A 22,362-nucleotide genomic window follows, 5' to 3' on the forward strand; every position below is an offset into this window, starting at 1 on the left:
GGCCTTTTGTAGCTGGGGAGAGGGAAGTTTGGGCCTCTCGGCTTGGGCTGCTGCCCCCAAGACCCGACTCAGGACAAGTGGCTGAAAATGGATGGATGGAGAGCAGTGGCGGCTGGCCAGTAGAGGACGATAGGGCGCCGCCCTCCCAGTTTTTCTGTGTTTTAAATTTTTATTTAAAAAAATAAATACATAAGATTAACAATAATCACATATTCCAAGTTAATTGTGTGTTTTGTAACAAAAATAAATCATATATATATAGGTCTCTGCCGGTCTCTGCCGATCTCTGCCGGTCTCTGCCGAGCGGTGGAGGCTGTGTGCTGTTTTTCAATCGCCCAAACAGGACGAGACCAGCTGTCCAATTGCTGACAAGAATATCAAAGGGTAGGAATGGGAATGTATCCAATCAGCGTCGACGTTGTTTCAGAACGTTTCAGAAGCATGATGGGCGATGGAGCTACCGTCAAAGGATTCGTTGGTGTTCGGTAGAACTCGGCAGAGTCGTTTTTGGTCGTGACGCAGATGTAACAAGGACGCCGCCGGTGACTACAACCAGCATGGATACCGGATCTCAGCAGCCACTGAATTCAGTTCGGTCTCTTCTCCAGTATCCGTTCGAGAGGAGAACTTTGGTGGAAAAACTTAATGTCAAAGAGCTTGGACCAGATCAGCCCGACGTAAAGATAAGCCAGCAGGACAAGGAGAGAGGTAAACTGTACACACGAGGCTTCTCCCAAAATTGGTACACCAGGAAGCAGTGGCTAGCTGGATGCAATCACGCTAATGCGTTATTTTGCTTTCTGTGTTTGTTATTCAAAACGGCTGGGACAGATAAGGCATGGATGAGTCAGGAGTTACAAACATGAAACATTTTTCTGAGAAGGGGAAGAAACACGAGTCATCCCGGGCACACATGGACAACAACACGGTGAAGCTAGCCATGCTAGGCAGCAGAGCTAACGTTGCCATGCAGGGAACAACAGCAGCTGGGTGCAGAGGTAAGCTGTACATGACATTTCTGTGAACAAGATAATCAGAATCAGAAATCCTTGGTTGTCCCACAAACCGGGACATTTGTTTAATAACATGTTTAATGTGCAATAACTGTAAAAACTAATTTCAACACACATACTTATTATACATATTTAATCACGTAAATGTGTATTTCATGTAAATTTGTACATACATCAATCTGATTCCATTTTACTTGTTACACTTCTGCTGCAGCAAACAAATGTCCCAGCTTTTGGGACAATAAAACATTTCTGATTCTCAGTTAGATGATTTTACCTCAAATGTAAAAACATCTGATTGAGAATCAGAAATGTTTTATTGTAACAAAAACTGGGAAATATGACATTTGTAAGAGGATACTGATGACATTATTTCCTATGAAAGTGTTTCCTATGTACTTATCTGTTGTTTTTTATTTATCATATGCATAGGCATCATTTTAACCGGGGACGCCGGGGACATGTCCCCGGCAAAATTTGTGATTGGCAGCTGTGTTCCCCCCACTTTCAAAAAAGCCTGCCTTTACTGTCCCCAGCAATTTTTAAACCCCACTCAAGTGAATGGTTATTGTCCCCAGCAATTCTGAAAACAAACTGACGCCCTTGATCATATGACAGGTTTTTCACACCATCCTGAGCCATGCAAAAGAAGGTTCTTGTCACCACACCCATGACCACAGCCGAATCAGAAAGGTGCTTTTCTACTTTAAAGAGGATTAAGACTTTCCTTGAGGAACACCATGACACAGGATAGGCTGAATGCTCTTGCCATGCTCTCCATGGAAAAAAAGCTTGTCACAAACATTCCTGACTTCAATAAAAAGCTAATCGAGAGCTTTGCCACTCAGAAGGACAGAAGGGCAAAATTTCTGTACAAATGAGGTATCACACACACACACACACACACACACTTGATCTTTGTATAAAGTTGACCTTGGCACAACACTCCAGAAATATTTAACAGTGTAAATTTCTGGCATTTTGTCTAAGTAGTGTTTACTACCATTACTGTAACAGTGACCTGCTCATAATTTTTGGTGTTCACTCAAATGTTGAAATTAAACAAAATGCTTTTGTTAATTGCCTCTTGCATTGCCTATTTACCATTTATGGTCGTGTTATTTTATGTGCAATTTAATGCAGTATTTTTCTACCTTGGTCTGCAAGGCAGCGTGCCAATAGTCAGACACACCTGGATTAATCAGTTTGTCCAATGATGTAAGACAGGAAATAAAAGAGCTGTGCTTAATTCAGGAAATAGTGAAGTTGTGCACAAAGCTCAGAAAGCACAAGTTTGTTTAAAAATAAAAAAAATAGCACAGCCCCACCAAAAATATTTTTCACCAGCCGCCACTGATGGAGAGATAATTTGGTTTTTATACGTTTTCAACAAATGCCTCTTTTTATTATTTACTTTAACTTATTCAGTTAAAATAAGGTTTTTTTCTTGGAAAAAAAAAGCTTCAAACAACCTCAGTTTGGAGAAACAGAGACCAATACTGAACAGACTTAATGGTCCGGGGGGGGGGGGGGGGGGGGGTAGTTTTCATGTGCTGATGCCATACTTTTATTTTTTTCTACTTTTCAATATTTTACTTATTTTTTTTCTTCTATCTTAAATAATTTTATTATAGTTTTTATCACTTTAACACATGGCTGTTTTATTTATTTTTTAGGTCTTTTCTGATTTTATTTTCTTATGTGTCATGTGACTGCTGTTTAATTATTCTGTGTACAGAATTTTGACCTTTTGGGTATTTAAAGTGCTTCATTAATAAAGCTGGTACAATACGGTATGATAGCCTATGATACGACACAATACGACATGATACGGTACGATATGATATGATATGGTACGATAAGATACGATAGCCTATGATATGACACAATACAACACGATACAATATGATATGGTACGATACGATAAAATACAACACGATACGGTACGATACGATAGCCTACAATACGATACGGTACGATACGATAGCCTACAATACGACACGATACGGTACGATACGATAGCCTACAATACGACACAATACAACACTATAAGGTATGATACGATAGCCTACAATACGACACGATACGGTACGATACGATAGCCTACAATACGACACAATACGACACTGTAAGGTATGATACGATAGCCTACGATACGACACAATACGACACGATAAGGTATGATACGATAGCCTACGATACGACACAATACGACATGATACAAAATGGTACAATACAATACGATAGCCTACGATACAATACAACACGATACGGTACGATACGATAGCCTACAATACGATACGGTACGATACGATAGCCTACAATACGACACGATACGGTACGATACGATAGCCTACAATACGACACGATACGGTACAATACGATAGCCTACAATACGACACGATAAGGTATGATACGATAGCCTACGATACGACACAATACGACATGATACAAAATGGTACAATACAATACAATAGCCTACAATACAATACAACACGATACGGTATGATACGATGGCCTATGATACAACACAAGACGACACGAATACGACACAATACGGTACGATACGATACAATAAGGTATCATACGATACGGTACAATACGATAGCCTACGATATGACACAAGATGACACAATACGGTACGGTACGATACGATAGCCTATGATACGACAATACAACACGATACTGTAAGATACGGTACGATATGGCACAATACGATAGCCTACGATACGACACAATACGATAAGGTACGGTACTGTACAATACAATAGCCTATGATATGACACAATACGACACGATATGGTATGATACGGTACAATACGGTACGGTATGGTATGGTACGATACGATACAATAGCCTATGATACGTCACAGTACGACACAATACGGTACAATGCGGTACGATGTGGTACGATGTGGTACGATATGGTACAATACGGTACGATACAATAGCCTACGATACGACACAATATAATAAGGTACGGTACAGTACGGTACGATACGATAGTCTACGATATGACACAAGATGACACAATACTGTACGGTACGATACGATAGCCTATGATAGGACAATACAACACGATACGGTACAATATAGTACAATACGATAGCCTACGATACGACACAATACGATAAGGTACGGTACGGTACAATACGATACAATAGCCTATGATATGTCACAACACGACACGATATGGTACAATACGGTACACTATGGTACAATACGGTACGGTACGATATGGTATGGTACGATGCGATACAATAGCCTATGATACGTCACAGTACGACACAATATGGTACGATATGGTACAATACGATAGCCTACGACACGACACAATACGGTACGATATGACATGACAGACTATTTTATTTTCATTTTAAAATGAGGTTTTTGAGGTCATCTTTCATTTCACATGTTAAGGGTTTTCTGGAGACCCAGAATTTAGCCACACACAGGACTTAAATATATAAAAAGATATTTAATTAATGGAGTAAGGGTTTGGGCATGAACTGGGTCTCTGCAGCTAAGTACTGTTGGAGGAGTCAGCATAGCGGGAAAATGTAGCAAATGTAGCAGAGACAGAGACACGGGGAAACATTGGTTTAGACTGGGGAGTTCCCAGGATGTTCCTTAGACAGAAAACTCTCCCTCCTCTTCTGTCTGTGAATATGTCTCCTCTTTTAACAGGAGGAGCAGACTAGGATCAGAAGCCGTGGTTCAAAGCAGGGTCGGAGTCCAGAGGTCAGAAAAGCAGTCAAATCCTTTAAGGGCTAGGCAGAGACAATCCAGGAACGGGAACGTGGTACACAGCTTGGTAGATCAGATCGATGAAAAGCTGCGACAAAAGGCTGCAGTGAATCTGGCAGAGAAGCAGAGATCACTGAGGGTTTAAATAGAGGAAAGAACAGGTGTGGTCCATGAAGTAATCAGGCAGAACTCAGGTGAACTAGATGATGCTGATTAGTGCAGGAAGGGCAACCAACATGACAGGCAGAATATGAGGAACATGAATCATTACATCACATGTATATTTAGATCTTGAAAATAACATCACATCCAATTTTGCAACATCTTGCATGACCTTTTAGCAACCTCAGTGTTGAAACAGACTTTTAGCTACGACCACATGAAATTTCAGCCAAATTGACGGTTAAACACATGTGCACACTCTAATATCCACCATATTTAAAGCAGTTCATGTAGAATTTATAAGCTAATCCATCATGACATGGTTGTTTACATTGATTTATATGAATGTTTGCAGCAGAAATTAGATGTTGCTGCTGTTCATTTTAACACACGTTGGACTTGAGTGTTGGTTGTCTCTTCGTTCAGCAGGACTAATTGGTTTCTCCAACCTGGGATCATTCATTCATTGACAATCATTTAGATTTTTGTCAATTTTCAAAATATTGATTTTGTTCTACTTGTTTTACAGTTTTTGGGACCTCAGAGCAGACGAAATAAAAACGAGTTCCCAAATTTGACTGATTTAAACTACAAACCTTTACTCCTCCAGTCAGACCACCTGGTCCGTAGCCTGTAACCATCTGATGGCGTTTGTGGAGGTGTTGTCTGAAGGAGGACTAAAGATTTAAAGGAGGAAGTGTTAACTCATCACGTTTTGGTTTAAGCTCAGAGTAATTTTGTCCCGGATGTTCCGTTTCTTTATTAGTCTGGGAAATGTCACACGTCATAAAGTCACCAAAGGTTAATGTCAATATCATTGCTGATTCACCGTATGTGTGTTTATACTAATATTCATGTGTTTACACAGTTTTCTGAAGCGTTTTAAGAATAAAAAACAGATTCAATCAGGCTTTGATTTTTACAGATGATAAACTTTTATTCTGTAGAAAAATTATCTATTTTTCATACAGATGACAAGTTTTTAAGATCAGATTTATTAATTAGAAACTACAAATGTAAAATCTGAGCGATCATCATGAAGCTACTTGACTTTATGCCACTAGAGGGCAGCACACAGATGTGCAAAACAATGAAAACATCACCCTAACAAAAGGAAAAACTATCTAGAAGACTTATTACAACCACTCAATAGAATAAAATAAACCATAACTTCAGAACAACATCTCTGAAGCACGCCACGCTCCAGATGGACTCCTACCCTACGACAGTAAAGCTGAAACAATCAATTTAAGGGTTTCACGCAGATTGAGATTGAGATTTTTTTGAATTACGGGGTGACGGTGGCACAGGAGATAGGTGCTCACCCTGTAGTTTGTTGTTGTGTCCTTGGGCAAGACACTACACCCCCTTGCCTGCTGGTGGTGGTCAGAGGGACCGGTGGCGCCAGTGCTCGGCAGCCTCGCCTCCATCAGTGCACAGGGTAGCTGTAGCTACATCGTAGCTCATCCCCACCAGGGTGTGAATGTGTGTGTGAATGACTGATTGTGCTGTAAAGCGCCTTGGGGGGTTCCAGGACTCTAGAAGGTGCTATATCAAAAGCAGACCATTTAAATTTAAATTTATTCAAATGATATTTAACTTGATCTGAAATGTGACTCGTTTTTAGTCCCTTTTTTCTGCAGAGACCTGTTGCAACATCCAGAGGTCACAGCTGCAAAAAAAGGAAGTTGTTGCATCATTTAAATGTTTCTGAAAAACCGCTGAAAAGATGAAGAAATGAAAAACTAATAAAAAGCAGACTTGTTGGGTCTGAAGACTCACTTCCAGGATTTTTGTTTCCTGTCATCTTAATAATTCAGGAATAAAAGACGCTCTTTGCTGCAGGAGGGAATTAATTTGATCAAACACCAATTTCAGGGCTGAGGAAGGAACAAGTTTGAGGCGGTGGTGAGGACAAAGCAGTTTAGATCTGACGAACAGGATTTTGTAGAAATTAACACACCTGTGAGGCATTTTAAATGTTTTTCTGTGAGTTCATCCGAGCTGTTCAGAATTAAAACCTGGTTGATTCGGTTTCTCAAAGTTCAATAATAGTTTTCAAAGCTGATAATGAAACTGTTGCCTGATCTGTGAGTTGGCACATCAGAGAGAGGGATGATTAAAGAACGACGAAGGGTTTAAAAAGAGAAGCAGACGTGCACTAGACACACACACACACACACACACACACACACAGCGTCACTGGTAATAAAACCAGAGTCACGCCACGAAGAAACTGCGAAGCTCTGCAGGAAGTTCCATTTCTGTCTTTTTCATTCAGCCTGAAGCAGCGAACAGGATCAGTTTGACTCCTGCAGGTAAGAAATAATCCGCCTTTTATTACATTAGACAATTAAAAATAAATGAATGTAATAAATGAATGTTAGACCATTAATTCTTCATTCTTAAACGTGTTTATCTGAATATGTTTGAATGATGGAGGAATCTGATGCTCTCTGAGGGGATGTCCTGCTGCAGTGTGGCTGAAAAGAAAGTTTAAATGATCAAAAGATTTAAATGAAAATAAAATAAGACCAACTTGGGACATTATTTACATTTAATTAGCTACAAAAGCTCTATGACACGTTTATGCATGAATATGAAAATATTTCATAAGACGGTGGAGGGTTGGGTTCTGAAAACCAGACGATCAGAACCAAAGCAGGAAATGGGTCTAATGGTGAGACGGTAAAAACGTGACTGTTGATCTTAAAGCAGAACCAGGCAGAAGTGGAACTGGAGACAAAAGGACCAGACGACTCAGACCAGAGTCAACGAGTGCAGAGGGGCAGGTGATCCAGATCAGATGCTCAGAGGAGACCACTGAAGAGGAGGTAAGTGCAGACGTGCAGCACCTGGAGTTCTGCAGGACCGGGGCGGAGTGCTACAGGAATAAAAACGAGGAGGGTTCACCACGTTTAGAACTTTTTTAAAGGGCTAAAAGGAACAGCCTGAAAAGTTCCAAATCTGCCCTTTTCTCTACGTTCAGGGCGGCTTTGTGGAAAACAAGTCAGACTTTTCTGAATCATTAAAGAGATTTTAGACATTTTTTACTTCTTTTAGCACCCCCTGGTGTTCGTTAGTGAAACCAAAAGGGAAACTTATCTTCTTGCTGTGCGAGCTTCATCTGCTGAAATGTCTCCCAGCCTTCATTAATGTCTACAGGAGCGGTTCATCGCTAAGTCAAGCAAATCAGCTGTGTCCATGATATAAAACATGCAGGAGACGTGCTGTAAGCATCCCTAACAGGGATGGGACCGGCACTCTGAAGTTGCAAGTGTGATATTCTGGCCACAAAAGGCATTTTAGCTCATACTGGCTCAGGAAAATGATTTAAAACCATTAAAAAGATGCAAAAATCGCCTTTAGCGCCAAATAAAGTGTCTGTTTATTGGTAAAAGCTGCTGGATCATTTACAGAAACATTAAAACCTCCAACCAGACCTGACCCAGATCTGGAAATGTGAAAATAAATCGATACGCCTCCACGTCCAACAATCGTCTCAGATCTTCTGCTTTTTCCTCACAGACATTGAAACCTTTTCTGGTTTGTTTTGATTTGCTTGGTGGAGCAGCTGGTTGCACTGTTGCCCCACAGCAGGAAGGTTGCAGGTTTGAATCCAGGCTGCAGCTTTTCTGGTTGAGTTGGTGTGTTCTTTTCTACTTGAGGTGCCGTTGAGCTGTGGTTTGTCCTGAGATGAAAGACGGCTTTTTTCTTTTAGCAGCTTAAGCTAAATGTCCCTCAGTGGTATTTCAGCCACTTCCTCTTAATCATTTCCTCTGTAATGAGGTTTAAAGTTCAAAATGCTCTCGTCCTTCTCTTCTCCGGCTTTTTAAGGGCTCTGACTAATGACTGGATACTGAAGTGTTACGTTAGTCAGAAGTGAAATGCCTGCTCTGTGGTTTAGGCGTGACTCTGGTGGATTAAAAAAGTTGTTGTTCCACAGAGAAGATCAGAAATAAAGATGTTCTGTTTAAAATCGGCCCAAACACCCAAAAGCATCAACATGGAGGTGGAAGATAGTTGAAGTTACAGCTTGTTTTCACTCGAGGTGATTTTCAGGCTCAGTGACGTCATGTTTCAGTTCAATTCAATTTTATTTATAAAAAGTCAAATCACAACAAGAGTCGTCTCAAGGCGCTTCACATAATAAACCTTCCAATCCGGGTCAGTTCATTAAGCCAATCAGAAAAAATGTTTCCTATATAAGGAACCCAGCAGGTTGTATCAAGTCAGTGACTATACAGCAATCCTCATACTAAGCAAGCATAAAGCGACAGTGGAGAGGAAAACTCCCTTTTAACTCATTCACTGCCAATGACGACTAAAGTCGTCATTTGCATTTTTTTACTGTTTGAGCATCGGAACGAGCCCCCGCGCTGAGAGAACAAACATCTCAGCCCTGAAGCCGATCTTCATCCGCATACGTCACAGATCACATGATCAGGAAGCATCACATCCATGTGTTTGGAGATCGTTTTGGGCCGTTCCTGTAAAAAAAAGTGAGGCGCAAACCGGAAAAGCTTCTGCCGATCACAATTCGACAACAGATTATAAAAGAACGGATAATGCTCGAAACACGCGGCTTCTTCCTGATGCAAGAGGTGAGTTTCCTCTTTGTTTTGGTTGTTTTGGCGTCGACATCATGCTAGCGCGCAACGTTCTGTGACTCTTAAAAAAAACAGTAAAAACAGTGAGAAACGCTGGCAGTGAATGAGTTAACAGGAAGAAACCTCCAGAGGATCCTGGCTCGGTATCCACCACGACTCACTGGGGATGGAGAAGACAGAGCACACACACACACACACACACACACACACACACACACACACACACACACACACACAGTTAAACCCAACTGATTTAACGTCTCAGAGACACTTCCATTTTCGATTATCAGAAATCACGGACATCATCACAAATTCATATTTAAGCATTTCACAGGAATTAGAAAGTATTCAAACTTTTTCAAAATTCCCACAATGCAACGCTGGAACATGGCGCTTGTAGCATCCGATATCAGAATAAAAGTGAACTGTGTTTTCTGAGATGAGTGAGATGAACGTTAATGCGTCACACGCGTCTGACATACGGGCTTAAAGAGGTCATTAAGCTGATTTAAAACTTGTAAAGTCTTCCTGTTGTGTCCTCAGATTTGATTTCCTTCCTTTTTCCTCACAGAAGCTCTGAATGAAGTCCTTCTGAGAGCTCCAGGAGCAGAAAATAATAAACCCCTTTAAACTCATAAAGAGCTGCAGGTTTAATCAGATTCAGATCAAAGGTTTTGGTTTGTTTTTACTTTTTTTTTCTTTTTGTCTTTCGAGGCCGAGTAAAATTAAATGTTGTGAACCACGTTCGGGTTAAGCAGCAACAGTTCAGTTTCAGGTGTTTTCCAAATTTTCATTTAAATTTTTCAGTTTGATCAAGTTTAAAGTTTCCCACAATAAGAATAAAATTTACTTCTGTTGAAAATCAATAATTCAAACTCTGAATAACAGTTTCTCTATAATAAATGTGTACTCAGTATAAACAGGGATGCTTCATATCTGACATATGGATATTGTCTGACTCTTAATTCCGATACTGATGTGTGCAGAGTCCCCCTCATAAAGACGACGGTTACTAACATCACATCTCCCATCACACATGCTTAAACTTTAATCATTTCCTTTGCAAAAAGACTTCAGTCTCATTCATCCAAAGCGTGACACTGACATGTGTTTATTAGTCAGTAATGCATTTTATCTTTTTATGTATAATGAAGTTCCATTCATCCATTTTCATCCGCTTATCTGGAGTCGGGTCGCGGGGGCAGTAGCCTAAGGCGAGAGGCCCAGACTTCCCTCTCTCCAACCACTTGGGCCAGCTCCTCCGGGGGAATCCCAAGGCGTTCCCTGGCCAGGTGAGAGACATAGTCCCTCCACCGTGTCCTGGGTCTACCTTTAGGTCTCCTCCCGGTTGGACGTGCCCAGAAAACCTCACCAGGGAGGTATCCAGGAGGCATCCTGACCAGATGCCCGAGCCACCTCAACTGGCTCCTCTCGATGTGGAGGAGCAGCGGGTCTACTCCGAGCCCCTCCCGGATGACCGAGCTTCTCACCCTATCTCTAAGGGAGAGCCCAGCCACTCTTCGGATAAACTCATTTTGGCCGCTTGTATCCGCGATCTCGTTCTTTCGCTCACTACCCAAAGCTCATGACCATAGGTGAGGGTAGGAACGTAGATCGACCGGTAAATCGAGAGCTTCGCCTTCTGACTCAGCTCTCTCTTCACCATGACAGACCGGTACAACGCCCACATCACTGCAGATGCAGCACCAATCCGCCTATCGATCTCAAGACCCTGAGATACCTAAACTCCTCATCCCTGACCCGGAGAACGAAGTTATGCTGATCAAAACGATAACGATCTTCAGAAATGCAAGCCTTGGGTGAAGATTCCTGCTTTAGTCGGTTGTTAGCTGTTAGCTACACAAAGCTACGTGCTGTGAGGACAGTTCACTGAACTGTCTTCTTCACAAGTTGTGTCAAGTAAACAAAAATATTTATAAAACTTCACAAAGGATCTGGTATACACTGGGATTTTAAGCCGGAGAAGAACTAGCTGAAATTCGTGTTTGTTATGTAAAAGTCGTGAAAACTGACGGCGACATTTATTAGTGTTAAATTTTAACGCCAATATTAATGGTGGACCAATAATATCGAGCATCTTTAATTATAAGGAACAAAAGTATCATATTTAATTATAAACTCAAACTTTATTTAATCCACTTTATCTAAACAAAAAAGTGCATTACGATGGAGACACATCTGTATGGATGGTGTCCAACTCCAGCTGTCACCAGGTGAGTGGAGGACACCATGGACAGGTCTCCTAAGGATTAAATCCTTGCATGCATGAGGAGAACATGCTAGCTCTGTGCAGAAAGGCAGCAGCCGTGATTCATAGCAACAGCGCTGCTAGCTGCGTTGCCATGCGGCTCAAAACAACTTCATATTCTATCAATGATGAAAACTTTAAGACATTTCTTGCAGATTTATTTGGAGTTTAATGATCTCTCTGGATTTTAGAGTCATGCTGATTTATAACTGTGACTGAACCCATTTCTTATCGGTGTGAGAAGGAAGCTCCATCTGCTTTCTGCAGAGCTTCTGCAGCTGTTATCAGATTAGCATGAGACCAAGTTTCTGTTAAACGAGCCAATGACAGAGAAGATAAGTCACTTTTCTGAAAAGTTGTCAGTTCTTCGTCGTGTGAAACAAAACACTGTTACCTCAGATTTACAGTCCTCTGAATCGTGTCAGGGTTCAATCAATCAATTTTATTTGTTGAGCACCTTCCACAACGTTATCAGAAGCCCAAGGTGCTGAACAGCGTCATAAACACATTCCCAGTACCTGGGCATAAGAGCAAGATAAAAACATAAAATCATAAAATAACAAGCAAGCAATATTACAAATACTGAGAGGTAACGGAACGAGACTAATCAATTAAAAACAAATGGTGGACAAAATAAGATCAAGCATCCTGATCAAAAAGAAGAAGTATTAAAAACCATAATGTCAGCGCAATTCAATGAACCCTGGCGCTGAAAAGCAGTCAAATGGAAATGAGTCTTTAGACGAGACTTAAAGACTTGAAGGGACAGCGCCTGCCTAATGCTCAATGGCAACTCATTCCACAGAGTTGGAGCCAAGACAGAAAATGCACGATAACCACTCGATCGATATTTCGACCGGGGGACCACCAGACGTCCCTGCTCGGCTGAGCAAAGAGACCGAGATGGAACATACTTGTGCAAAAGTGCAGTAATGTAAGAGGGGGCACTGCCCTGGAGGGCCTTATAAACAAGAGTCAAGATCTTAAATTTAGCTCGATATTGCACCGGGAGCCAGTGCAGAGCATCCAGCACTGGAGTAATGTGATCTCGGCATCTAGTACCTGTCAGGAACCTAGCCACTGAGTTCTGTACAAATAGGAGCCGTGCAACCGTGCACTGGCCCAGACTGGGTTATTAATCATTTCATGTTTTATTATTGTTATTTTCTCCTCCAGAGTTCCACAGGGTTCTGTAATCGGCCCAAAATGTTTAGCTTACAGTTAAAAGTTTTCTTTCTCCTTCATCTATAGATTAAGTTAAACGGACGTGTTTGATTTAGAGTCATTAAAACGTGGCAATGCTGCGTTTTTTTACGTTATGAGAGCAAAAATAGATCATACACCTTTAAAATGTAAAACAGTGCAGTGTGTCTTCAGAAGAAGCAGGTTCAGATGAAAAGTACACTAAAAGGGTGATGCTATCCTCTGGTTCTGTATTCAGTCTCCGATGCTTTTCAGATTTTAAGCCCTGAAACGTTTTCTTTTGCTTTCTACTCGTCAGCCTTCCTCACTCCTAAAGCTTGAGGTCCCAGGCTGTGTCCTAATAAGCCGCAGTCCAAAGAAACTCTTCAAAACTCAAAGCAAAGTTTGATAAACAGTCGTTCAAAAACTTTTATGTTTTCAAGAGCGTCCGGCTGCAAAATACGAAGGAATCAGTTATTTTAAACTTTTGCACAGAATTGCTCTTACATCCAGGAAATGACAACAGTGACATTGCACAATTTACCCAAACACGCTCATGTTTTAAAACATCTTTAAAAAACTGCACTAAATCCATGTTTTGCTTTATAAATTATTAAATCCCACTGTCAGCATAGTAATCTGTGATGTCAGAGGTCACGTGGTGCCGCTCAGATTAAGACTGATGAGTTTTTTAATCTTAGATTGAAGGAAGCTGTAGAGGTTTGACAGTTTCGTTTTGATTTCCCCCATCATGGGAAGCAGATGTGAGAAACCCCCTCAGGGCCTCGAGGTGACGTCCCTCTGAAGCTCAGCTGTATTTTACTCAGAGTTACTTTTATTTTGAAATACCAGCATGTCTTGTGTTATCATGAACTTAAAAATACTTTGAGTCTGCAGCTGAAATGCTTCAAATTTTCTTTTTTTCATAGTTGCAGGATTTTCTTTTTGCTAAAGTGCATGTTTGTTGGGGATCCCAGTGTCAGTAAAGTTACTGTGTGTAAAAAAAAAAAACAATGAAATTATCATTTATAAAATCATCTTAATGTCTACCAGCACAATTTTGATTGTACTGCAGGTTAAGGACATTGAGTTGTGCATTTTAGGACTTATTCTACTTTTTATTTGTGCTTAATTTGAAAGTTTTAAGTTTTGTGATCAATTTGGTAAAAAAAGGAAAATAAAGCTGTAAACAAAGCACTGTGGTAGTGTCGGGCCCCAAGCTTACAGCACCTGGTATTCCCATGTGGTCTCCCATCCAAATACTGACCATGTCCAACCCTGGATTGCTTCCAAGGTCAGATGAAATTGGGCTTTTTCAGGGTGGCATAGCCATAAGCATGTAGCCACAGCTGCCCTGGGGCACCACCGGTCCCTCTGACCACCACCAGCAGGCAAGGTGGGTTAAGTGTCTTGCCCAAGGACACAACAGCAGAATTCTCTGTCCGGAGCCGAGATCGAACCTGCAACCTTCCGAATACTGGACGACCCGCTCAACCTGTTGAGCTACTGCTGCCCCTGTTTGATCTCAACTCCACTAACTTTTATTTTATCTAAGTTTGAAGGAAGCCAGGACACCGGTGCCATCTCATCCCCTTAAACATGAACTTCCTGCTCTTGTTTGGCTCAACACGTTAGTCATGCTCATCTCTACCTTCATGCGTCATTAATCATAATGAAATTATAATATAGCCATGCAGCTCATAAGTTATGCACAAAAATAGCTCCAGATATGGATGATTGATCGGCCACAGAGAGGAAGCCGTTGCATCAAACAGGAAATCTAATCTCCAGATAAGACCGGCGTTTCGGCCTCTCTCTGTCATTTCTGACTCAGAAGTGATTCAGAAGTTTCTGTACACGAGGACAGAAACTCAATTCTGTTATTTAAAAAATGTGCTTTTCTCTTTAGATCCCTAAAGGAAAAATATTTCCTTGTTTCAGTTTGAGTTGTGCAGCTTCTTCAGTAAAACAACAGAGAGAAAGTTGCGCAAAGTAAATTAAATCAAATAAAACTGAATTTTAAGACAGAGCAAACCGACGTCCCGTCCATGCAGCAGCCGGCGATCAACAGAAACACACAAAATTATCTCGTTTATGGATTTAAAGCGAGGAATCAGAGCTGCTACCTGATGGGATCAAATAAAACAAAACTAGAGTACATTTCTAAGAAAAAGGAAGTTTCTCTCTTTTGTTTTCAGACTCTGTTAAATTGTTTTCTCTTTTTCAGCTGCACAATGGTTTCCAATTCCTCTCTACCCCCTGCTGTAATCGAGAATTCAAAGGATGACCAAACGAAAGTGGACGTAAAGGCCGTGATGGAGCAAATCAGCATCGTCATCTACACGATAACCGTCGTGTTCGGCCTCACTGGAAACTCTCTGGTGATCTGGGTGGCTGGATTCAAGCTCAAGGTGAAAATAATGATTTTTCACAATAATCATACATAACAATCTGTATTTCAGGGATGACTAGGTCACTTAGAAGTTCGGAAAAATTATGAAACCAAAAATTAAAGTTTTCACTTAAAGAGCAAGTCATCCCCAAATCACATTTTTTTTGCTGATAAACTATAGAAAGGAGTGTCTATTCATGCTGCAGACACGTGTCGTCAATAATTTGGCAGTTCAGTGCATCTTGGTTAAAATTCAAATATTCTGCCTAAATCTGTCAGTGTTGCACCGTCGTCAGGGAAAAATTCTGCACTGTATTTGAATTTAAATCTGCCACCGCTATTGGCTAAGAGGTAGGCTATGATGTCATCTGGTATATCATGATGTCATAATGCCATTGTGAGCCTGTGTGTGTGTGTATTTGTTAGCGGCTCCACCCTCTCGGTCTGCCAAGCAACAGCATTTGTTGCATTTTTCAAACATGAAGTGGGAGTGAAGTAAGTTTATTGTAGGGGTGACTTGCTCTTTAACTTATTTGTGGGAAGTTGCTTTTCAAACATGCTCAGTGGATAGTTATTCATCTGTAGTTGAGTAAAATCAAAACAATAATATTAATAATAATACTAATAATGATCATCATGAGGACTATTAATTTTCCTTAAAATCCTTTTGGAGGACCAACCAGAACGACCCATAAATTATCACTATCCAGACAATCATGGTCCAATTAGTGTTCAATATCAAAAACTGAACCTGTAAAACGAATCATCTGTTAGACTTGTTAGACATACTTGAGTGTCATCTGCATCAAAACTCCATGCTGGTCAAGAGAGAACATGAAAATGGGAACTGAACAGGGCTGAGGACTCATCCCTGAGGTACACCACATACCAAACAAGCCATTAACTTCAGATAATGGAAGATTTGAGCAGCAGAACTAAAGGTGATGCTTAAATCAAAAAGTATTAAAACTGAGCTCAAAGGAGAATGAACTGTTTCTGTCTAGTTATCTAACCCGTTGGCTGTACTAGCATGAACGTTAATATTAATGTTAATAATAAAGCGCAGCAGGAGGAGGTCATAACCCCTTTCTAATCCTGGGAGGGAATTTTTGTTGAGATAATAAAAGAGACAAAATTAGAAAAGTGGAGACATCTCATCATCATTTTCCCAGAATAAGGAGGAGCTGTTAGTGACAGCATCACTTTTTTTTTTTTTTACGGTATTCCAGGGGCGAGGTCGTTTCTGGATAAGAACTAAAAGGTGTTCTGATAAACCAAAGTGTGGGTTTTTATCGTCTTTAAAGAGAGAAACCATTAGACCACATGTGTGTAACATGTAAAAATAAGCATAATTGTTTTATTATTATTGTGATGATGAACTATCAAACACATGGCGGCCCTTCTGCTCTCTTCTTGCTTCCCGTGACACCTCCAGTGGTCTAACCGCCTTAAAACAAATCAGCTTGATGCATCTTTACAAACTATTCTGGGAAAACCACAAAGCTAGGTTTGTGTGAAATTGTTCCAGGAGCTCAAACATCTTTGTTTCCTGCTCTTTTCCATCCAGAGGAAGGTTACCAACGTGTGGCTGGTGAATCTGGCTATTGCAGACCTGATCTTCTGCATCACGCGGGTCTTCTCCCTCACTAAGAAGCTCTTCTTCGACCACTGGCCCTTCGGCGTCTTCCTCTGCAAGTTCAACAGCTTCTTCAAGTATGCCAACATGTTCTGCTCCGTCTTGCTGCTGGCTATCATCAGCCTGGACAGGATGCTCTGCGTCTGGAGGCCCGTCCTCACAAAGCGACACCGGACCCTCTGTGCTGCCAGGGTGGTGGCGCTACTGGTTTGGATCACATCCATCCTCTTCAGCTCTCCCTTCTTCATCCACCGCCAACTCTACAAGGAAAACAACAAGACCAAGTGTTCTCTGAAGGTGAAGGAGGAAGACGTGACCATCAAACACGCTCTCTTCATCATCCGCTTCCTGTGTGGTTTTGTTTTTCCCTTCGTCGTCATTCTCATCTGTTACGTCGTGGCCGGCATCGGCATCAGACGCACACGCCTCTCAGGGAAGTCCCGCCCCCTGCGTATTCTGGCTTCACTGGTCATAGCGTTCTTCCTGTGCTGGGCTCCGTACCACTGCTTGCAGCTGGTAAAGATGGTGGACAGCGAGAACGCCGTGCTGAAGGTCTGGCAGCCTTTAGCCAGCAGCTTGGCCTACTTCTTCAGCTGTGTGAACCCGCTGCTGTACTTCTGCATGGGGATAGGCATGGGGGGGCGCTTCAAGCAGAGCATGATGAGCATTTACAGGAAAGCTCTGGCTGACGATGGAGAGGGGCAGACCACTCAGTCCAACGAGCGCTCTTTGGAAGAAAGCGTCGCCTCGAAACACAATTTGTCTGTGGTTGCAAATCCTGCTGTGGTGTCAGAAGGAAGTCTTTAGGGGAGAATCGGTCTTCCGCGGGCAACGGTGGCACAGGAGTTAAGAGCTCGCCCCGTGATCGGAAGGTTGCAGGTTCGAGCCCCGCTCAGTCCGTCGCTGTCGTTGTGTCCTTGGGCAAGACACTTAACCCACGTTGCCTGCTGGTGGTGGTCGGAGGGACCGGTGGTGCCAGTGCTCGGGCAGCCTCGCCTCTGTCAGTGCGCCCCAGGGCAGCTGTGGCTACATCGTAGCTCATCCCCACCAGTGTGTGAATGTGTGTGTGTGAATGGGTGAATGACTGATTGTGTTGTAAAGCACCTTGGGGGGTTCCAGGACTCTAGAAGGCCCTATATCAAATACAGGCCAATTACCATGTTACCATTTCAGGGAGTATGGCCGGTGTCAGAGCTTGGTCCGCATTGCCGGCAGTAAGTCGGGCTCGTTCCCAGTGAGAGTTGGACTCCGCCAAGGCTGCCCTTTGCCACCGATTCTGTTCATAACCTTTATGGACAGGATTTCTAGGTGTAGCCAAGGTGTGGAGGGCATCCGTTTTGGTGGCCTGAGGATCAGGTCTCTGCTTTATGCAGATGATGTGGTCCTGTTGGCTTCATCAGAACGTGATCTTCAGCTTTTGCTGGAGCGGTTCACAGCCGAGTGTGAAGCAGCTGGGATGAGAATCAGCTCCTCTAAACCTGAGACCATGGTCTTGATTCGGAAAAGGGTAGAATGCCTTCTCCGGGTCAGGGATGAGGTCCTGCCCCAAGTGGAGGAGTTTAAGTATCTCGGGGTCTTGTTCACGAGTGAGGGAAAACTGGAGCGTGAGACCGATAGGTGGATTGGTGCTGCATCTGCAGTGATGTGGGCGTTGTACCGGTCTGTCGTGGTGAAGAGAGAGCAGAGTCAGAAGGCGAAGCTCTCGATTTACCGGTCGATCTACGTTCCTACCCTCACCTATGGTCACGAGCTTTGGGTAGAGACCGAAAGAATGAGATTGCGGATACAAGCGGCCAAAATGAGTTTTCTCCGAAGAGTGTCTGGGCTCCCCTTAGAGATAGGGTGAGAAGCTCAGTCATTCGGGAGGGGCTCGGAGTAGACCCGCTGCTCCTCCACATCGAGAGGAGCCAGTTGAGGTGGCTCGGGCATCTGGTCAGGATGCCTCCTGGACGCCTCCCTGGTAAAGTTTTCCAGGTACGTCCAACCGGGAGGAGACCTAAAGGTAGACCCAGGACACGGTGGAGGGACTATGTCTCTCACCTGGCCAGGGAACGTCTTGGGATTCCCCCGGAGGAGCTGGCCCAAGTGGCTGGGGAGAGGGAAGTCTGGGCCTCTCGCCTTAGGCTACTGCCCCCGCGACCCGACTCCGGAGAAGCGGATGAAAATGAATGGATGGCATTTCAGGGAGCGTATGTGTGCGTGCGTGCGTGCGTGCGTGCGTGCGTGCGTGCGTGCGTGCGTGCGTGCGTGTGTGTGTGTGTGTGTGTGTGTGTGTGTGTGTGTGTGTGTGTGTGTGTGTGTGTGTGTGTGGTAGATTCAGGAAATGTATGTAAAGACGGTCCTACCTCACCCTTAAGCAGGTGATGCATCACAAGGAGGATGAGGAGAGAACATGTTACAGCTAGCTACCGGACTACTTTTTTGTTCGGTTTGGTTTTTGACCGTTTGAACGTTTTACTTCCTGTAAACGGTTTGTCGGTTCAGACACGCTTCTTTCTGCAATCGCCGTATGATGTGCACGATCCTGTCAGCTTGACTTGAGAAATCTCCTTGGATGGGAAGTGAAACGTCTTCGTGACTTAACCAGAAGTCCAAGCATCTTCATCGTGATCTGCCTCGTTGATGTTGATACACCAAACACAATCAGGAAACAGAGGCTTAAAGGGAACATTGACATGAAAATAATTATCGGCTGCCTTGGACAGATTTAAGAGATTGTACATAAATTGTTTGTTATGCAGATAAATACAAGTTATTTTAATTTTAACATCTATTTTTGCAGCTTTTATTTGTTGTCTTATAAGTTGAGAAACATTTTATTTCTTCTTCACTTATAGATTTAATGACTTTTCATTATTTTTGCCAAAGTTATAAACTAAATCTTCTCTTCTGGCACTCGAGGAGTACAGACGCTTCCCTCTTTCGCTCCCTTATCTTTTTATCCCAAGGCTCTTTGTCCTGTCTGCCCACAGAGTGCTTCTCTGCATTTCTTCTGAAAAACTCTATTTTTACTAACCATGGATTTGATAAACTGGTCATTCAATGCGATCGATAAGATTTTTTCAACAATGAGAACGGAGCAGGGGGCTCCCACATGTCCACAGGGGACACACCCGGTGGGATATATGTTGGATTCCTGGAAGGAGTGGAAGATCGTATGCCTCTCCCAGCTGTCCATTGAGGACATCGAAGACGTGTGGATATTTGGTCTGATGATCACTGGATTTCTCCTGATTGGAGTGGGAGGATATCTGGTTTTCAGGAAATTTGGGAAGACGGGAGCGATTGGAGGGCGACCCGCACCCACGGAAAGCACCGTCCGTGTGGAGACTTCTCAGACTGGGACGTTACTCGAGGTGAATCATAAGCTGGACAATGTTCTAGCTGCGATACCGGTACCTCGGAGAGTCACCGGACGGTATAAAAAGGTTTAAAAACCCAAAATTGGCTTCACTGAAGGGCTGGAAATGATCGGTTTAAAGACTGAAGGCAGAGAGGAAAATTATCTCAGCCTGACCCAAACAAAGTCTTGTTATCTGAATCTGACGCCCTGGTAGCCTTGAGCTGCAAGCAACTAAAACCCCCACGAAGGAATGCAGACAGATGCTGTGAAAACCCGACCTAACACCCCCCCACCCCCCACCCCCCGCGCCTGCCTTCGGATTGGCGGACTTCAACCTGGCGAGGCCATCAGCTGGAGGAGTCAATGTGCTCTTCGCTTCTCCCAAGATCTCCCTCACACCTGTGACTGTACTGTGGATGAGCGCCTTAGATGGCTGCTCTCGCTGGGGCAAACAGGATCCCAGCCCCGCCCTCCTATTGGAGTCTCATGTTGTGAACTGTTGATGTTCGTGCTTATTTATGTTTGAGGTGTTTTTTTGCAGAGCGAAGCTACGCCCTGTCGGGAGTAACTCTGGAATGCCTTTTTTTCCCTCCCCCAATTTTTCCTCATGCAATCCCCTTTTCATCTAAATGAAATGAGCGCTGTTCATGGCTGCTCTCGTGGTCTGCCTGAATCTGTTTTGTCTACGTGTGTGTGTGTGTGTGTGTGTGTGTGTGTGTGTGTGTGTGTGTGTGTGTAACCTTGGTCAGGCTGTGCTGCAGAGTCACTGGAGCACTGCAATAAAGCTTTTCTGATTCCGATTCTCTTCTGATTCTTCTAAATAAGCGGGCTCTTCCTGAGACTCGTCCCGCCCTAAGGTGTCTTTACTTTGTCTTTCTCGGTTAAAAACTTTATTCCTGTTTGCCTTTACGGATCAAACGACTGTTGCTGTAGATTGCAATGACTTTTTCCCATTTCAAATGATTTATAAAGATATGACAAAGTATGTTTTTGTGCAATGACTAAATACCCAGGAAGATCCTGTGAAGACTTTCTAATCATCTCTGAAACCAGACTGCAGAAGCCGTTTGTCCTGCCTGCTGACGATCCAGAGGAAAGAATGATGGAAAAATAAAAACTAAAAAAAGCCCTAAAACATCCAAACTGAATACATTTTCCTCTGGAAGAGTTCAGCATTTGTTTTATAAGCTTGTGATTTAGGTCACAGAGGAAAAATGGAGCTGATGCGTCTGGATGGACAAGAATAAAACTAGGAAGTGAAACTATTCATGGAAAGCCAGTAATGGTCATGATGGTGTCGCCTTCCAAAAGGGTTGTAATGTCATGTTCTGGGGGAGGCGTCTAACCCACGACATGCAGAATCAACCACTGACACAGAATGATGGGAAAAAAATAAGATTTTATTTAGGATAACGATAACTGAAAGTGCACTGGGAATTCCAGTGGTCAGGATGGGAATGCAGCGTCTGGAGGGGGAATCTGCAAGAGAGTAAAACAAAAGACTTTAAAATAATGTCTGAATATCTAACAAGTGGCTAATATGAAAACATCTCCATAAAATTCAAACAAAAAGAAGCTCTAACTTTACTACAGGCTGTAGAAACAACTCTGTCGACCTCTAGCTGAGAGAAAAACAAACTGCAGATGTTAACAGTTGAATCAAAGCTCCAGACTGTCCACACACAGAGCAGTAGGGGCGGGGAAGAGGGTGAATCAGACTCAGACACACAGCAGAGAACATGAAAAGTCCATAATGTGTTATACTTGGTGCTGGATTGGTAATCTCACTGTAAAGTGACTTATTTTTTTCTTTTCACACACAGAGGGGGTGCACCGTTCCTGGAGGTACTGCAATACCAGGTCGATGCGTGGAGTGGACGAAGCAAGCCCCTATTCCATCTCCCTGCTCCAAAAATCAATTTAATACATGGTCCCCGGATAGGGGACGTATCAGATATTAAACTGATAAGAACAGATTTTTTTTTTTTTTTTTTTTTTCAAAATTTTT

The 22,362-nt window shown here is 42.7% G+C and overlaps 1 protein-coding gene, 1 long non-coding RNA gene, 1 other non-coding gene and 1 pseudogene across 5 annotated transcripts; 2 read left to right on the top strand and 2 right to left on the bottom strand.

Moving 5' to 3' along the window:
- Window positions 1-261: 261 nt before the first annotated feature.
- On the top strand, window positions 262-2,529 carry LOC139064280 (uncharacterized). The gene is made up of 3 exons (XR_011517359.1): window positions 262-708; window positions 832-998; window positions 1,632-2,529. It is a non-coding gene; the product is annotated as an uncharacterized lncRNA (long non-coding RNA).
- A 131-nt stretch (window positions 2,530-2,660) lies between these two features.
- LOC107395790 (C3a anaphylatoxin chemotactic receptor) lies at window positions 2,661-17,819 on the top strand. Of its 3 annotated transcripts, none has more exons than XM_015975240.3 (4): window positions 2,661-7,240; window positions 7,638-7,756; window positions 15,211-15,394; window positions 16,943-17,819. In XM_015975240.3, the coding sequence occupies exons 3-4, from the start codon at window positions 15,218-15,220 to the stop codon at window positions 17,816-17,818; spliced, it is 1,053 nt and encodes a 350-aa protein (XP_015830726.3). In that variant the 5' UTR covers window positions 2,661-7,240; window positions 7,638-7,756; window positions 15,211-15,217; the 3' UTR covers window position 17,819. The 3 variants fall into 3 exon arrangements, with proteins under 3 accessions (XP_015830726.3, XP_015830728.3, XP_070403664.1); XM_015975242.3 differs by having other exon boundaries at window positions 7,641-7,756; XM_070547563.1 differs by lacking the exon at window positions 2,661-7,240 and having other exon boundaries at window positions 7,252-7,756.
- Window positions 14,202-14,320, bottom strand: LOC129164637 (5S ribosomal RNA; annotated as a pseudogene).
- Window positions 17,820-22,177: 4,358 nt separating the features above from the next.
- LOC129164657 (U2 spliceosomal RNA) lies at window positions 22,178-22,362 on the bottom strand. The gene has a single exon (XR_008564182.2). It is a non-coding gene; the product is annotated as a U2 spliceosomal RNA (small nuclear RNA).

Source organism: Nothobranchius furzeri, chromosome 19 (assembly GCF_043380555.1).
Source record: "Nothobranchius furzeri strain GRZ-AD chromosome 19, NfurGRZ-RIMD1, whole genome shotgun sequence".
Classification (NCBI taxonomy): domain Eukaryota; kingdom Metazoa; phylum Chordata; class Actinopteri; order Cyprinodontiformes; family Nothobranchiidae; genus Nothobranchius; species Nothobranchius furzeri.

Coding starts and splice junctions, on each gene's coding strand:
- LOC107395790 (XM_015975240.3), top strand. CDS start 15,218: ATGGTTTCCAATTCCTCTCTACCCCCTGCTGTAATCGAGAATTCAAAG. Junction 15,395..16,942: donor TGGCTGGATTCAAGCTCAAG/GTGAAAATAATG, acceptor TTTTCCATCCAG/AGGAAGGTTACCAACGTGTG.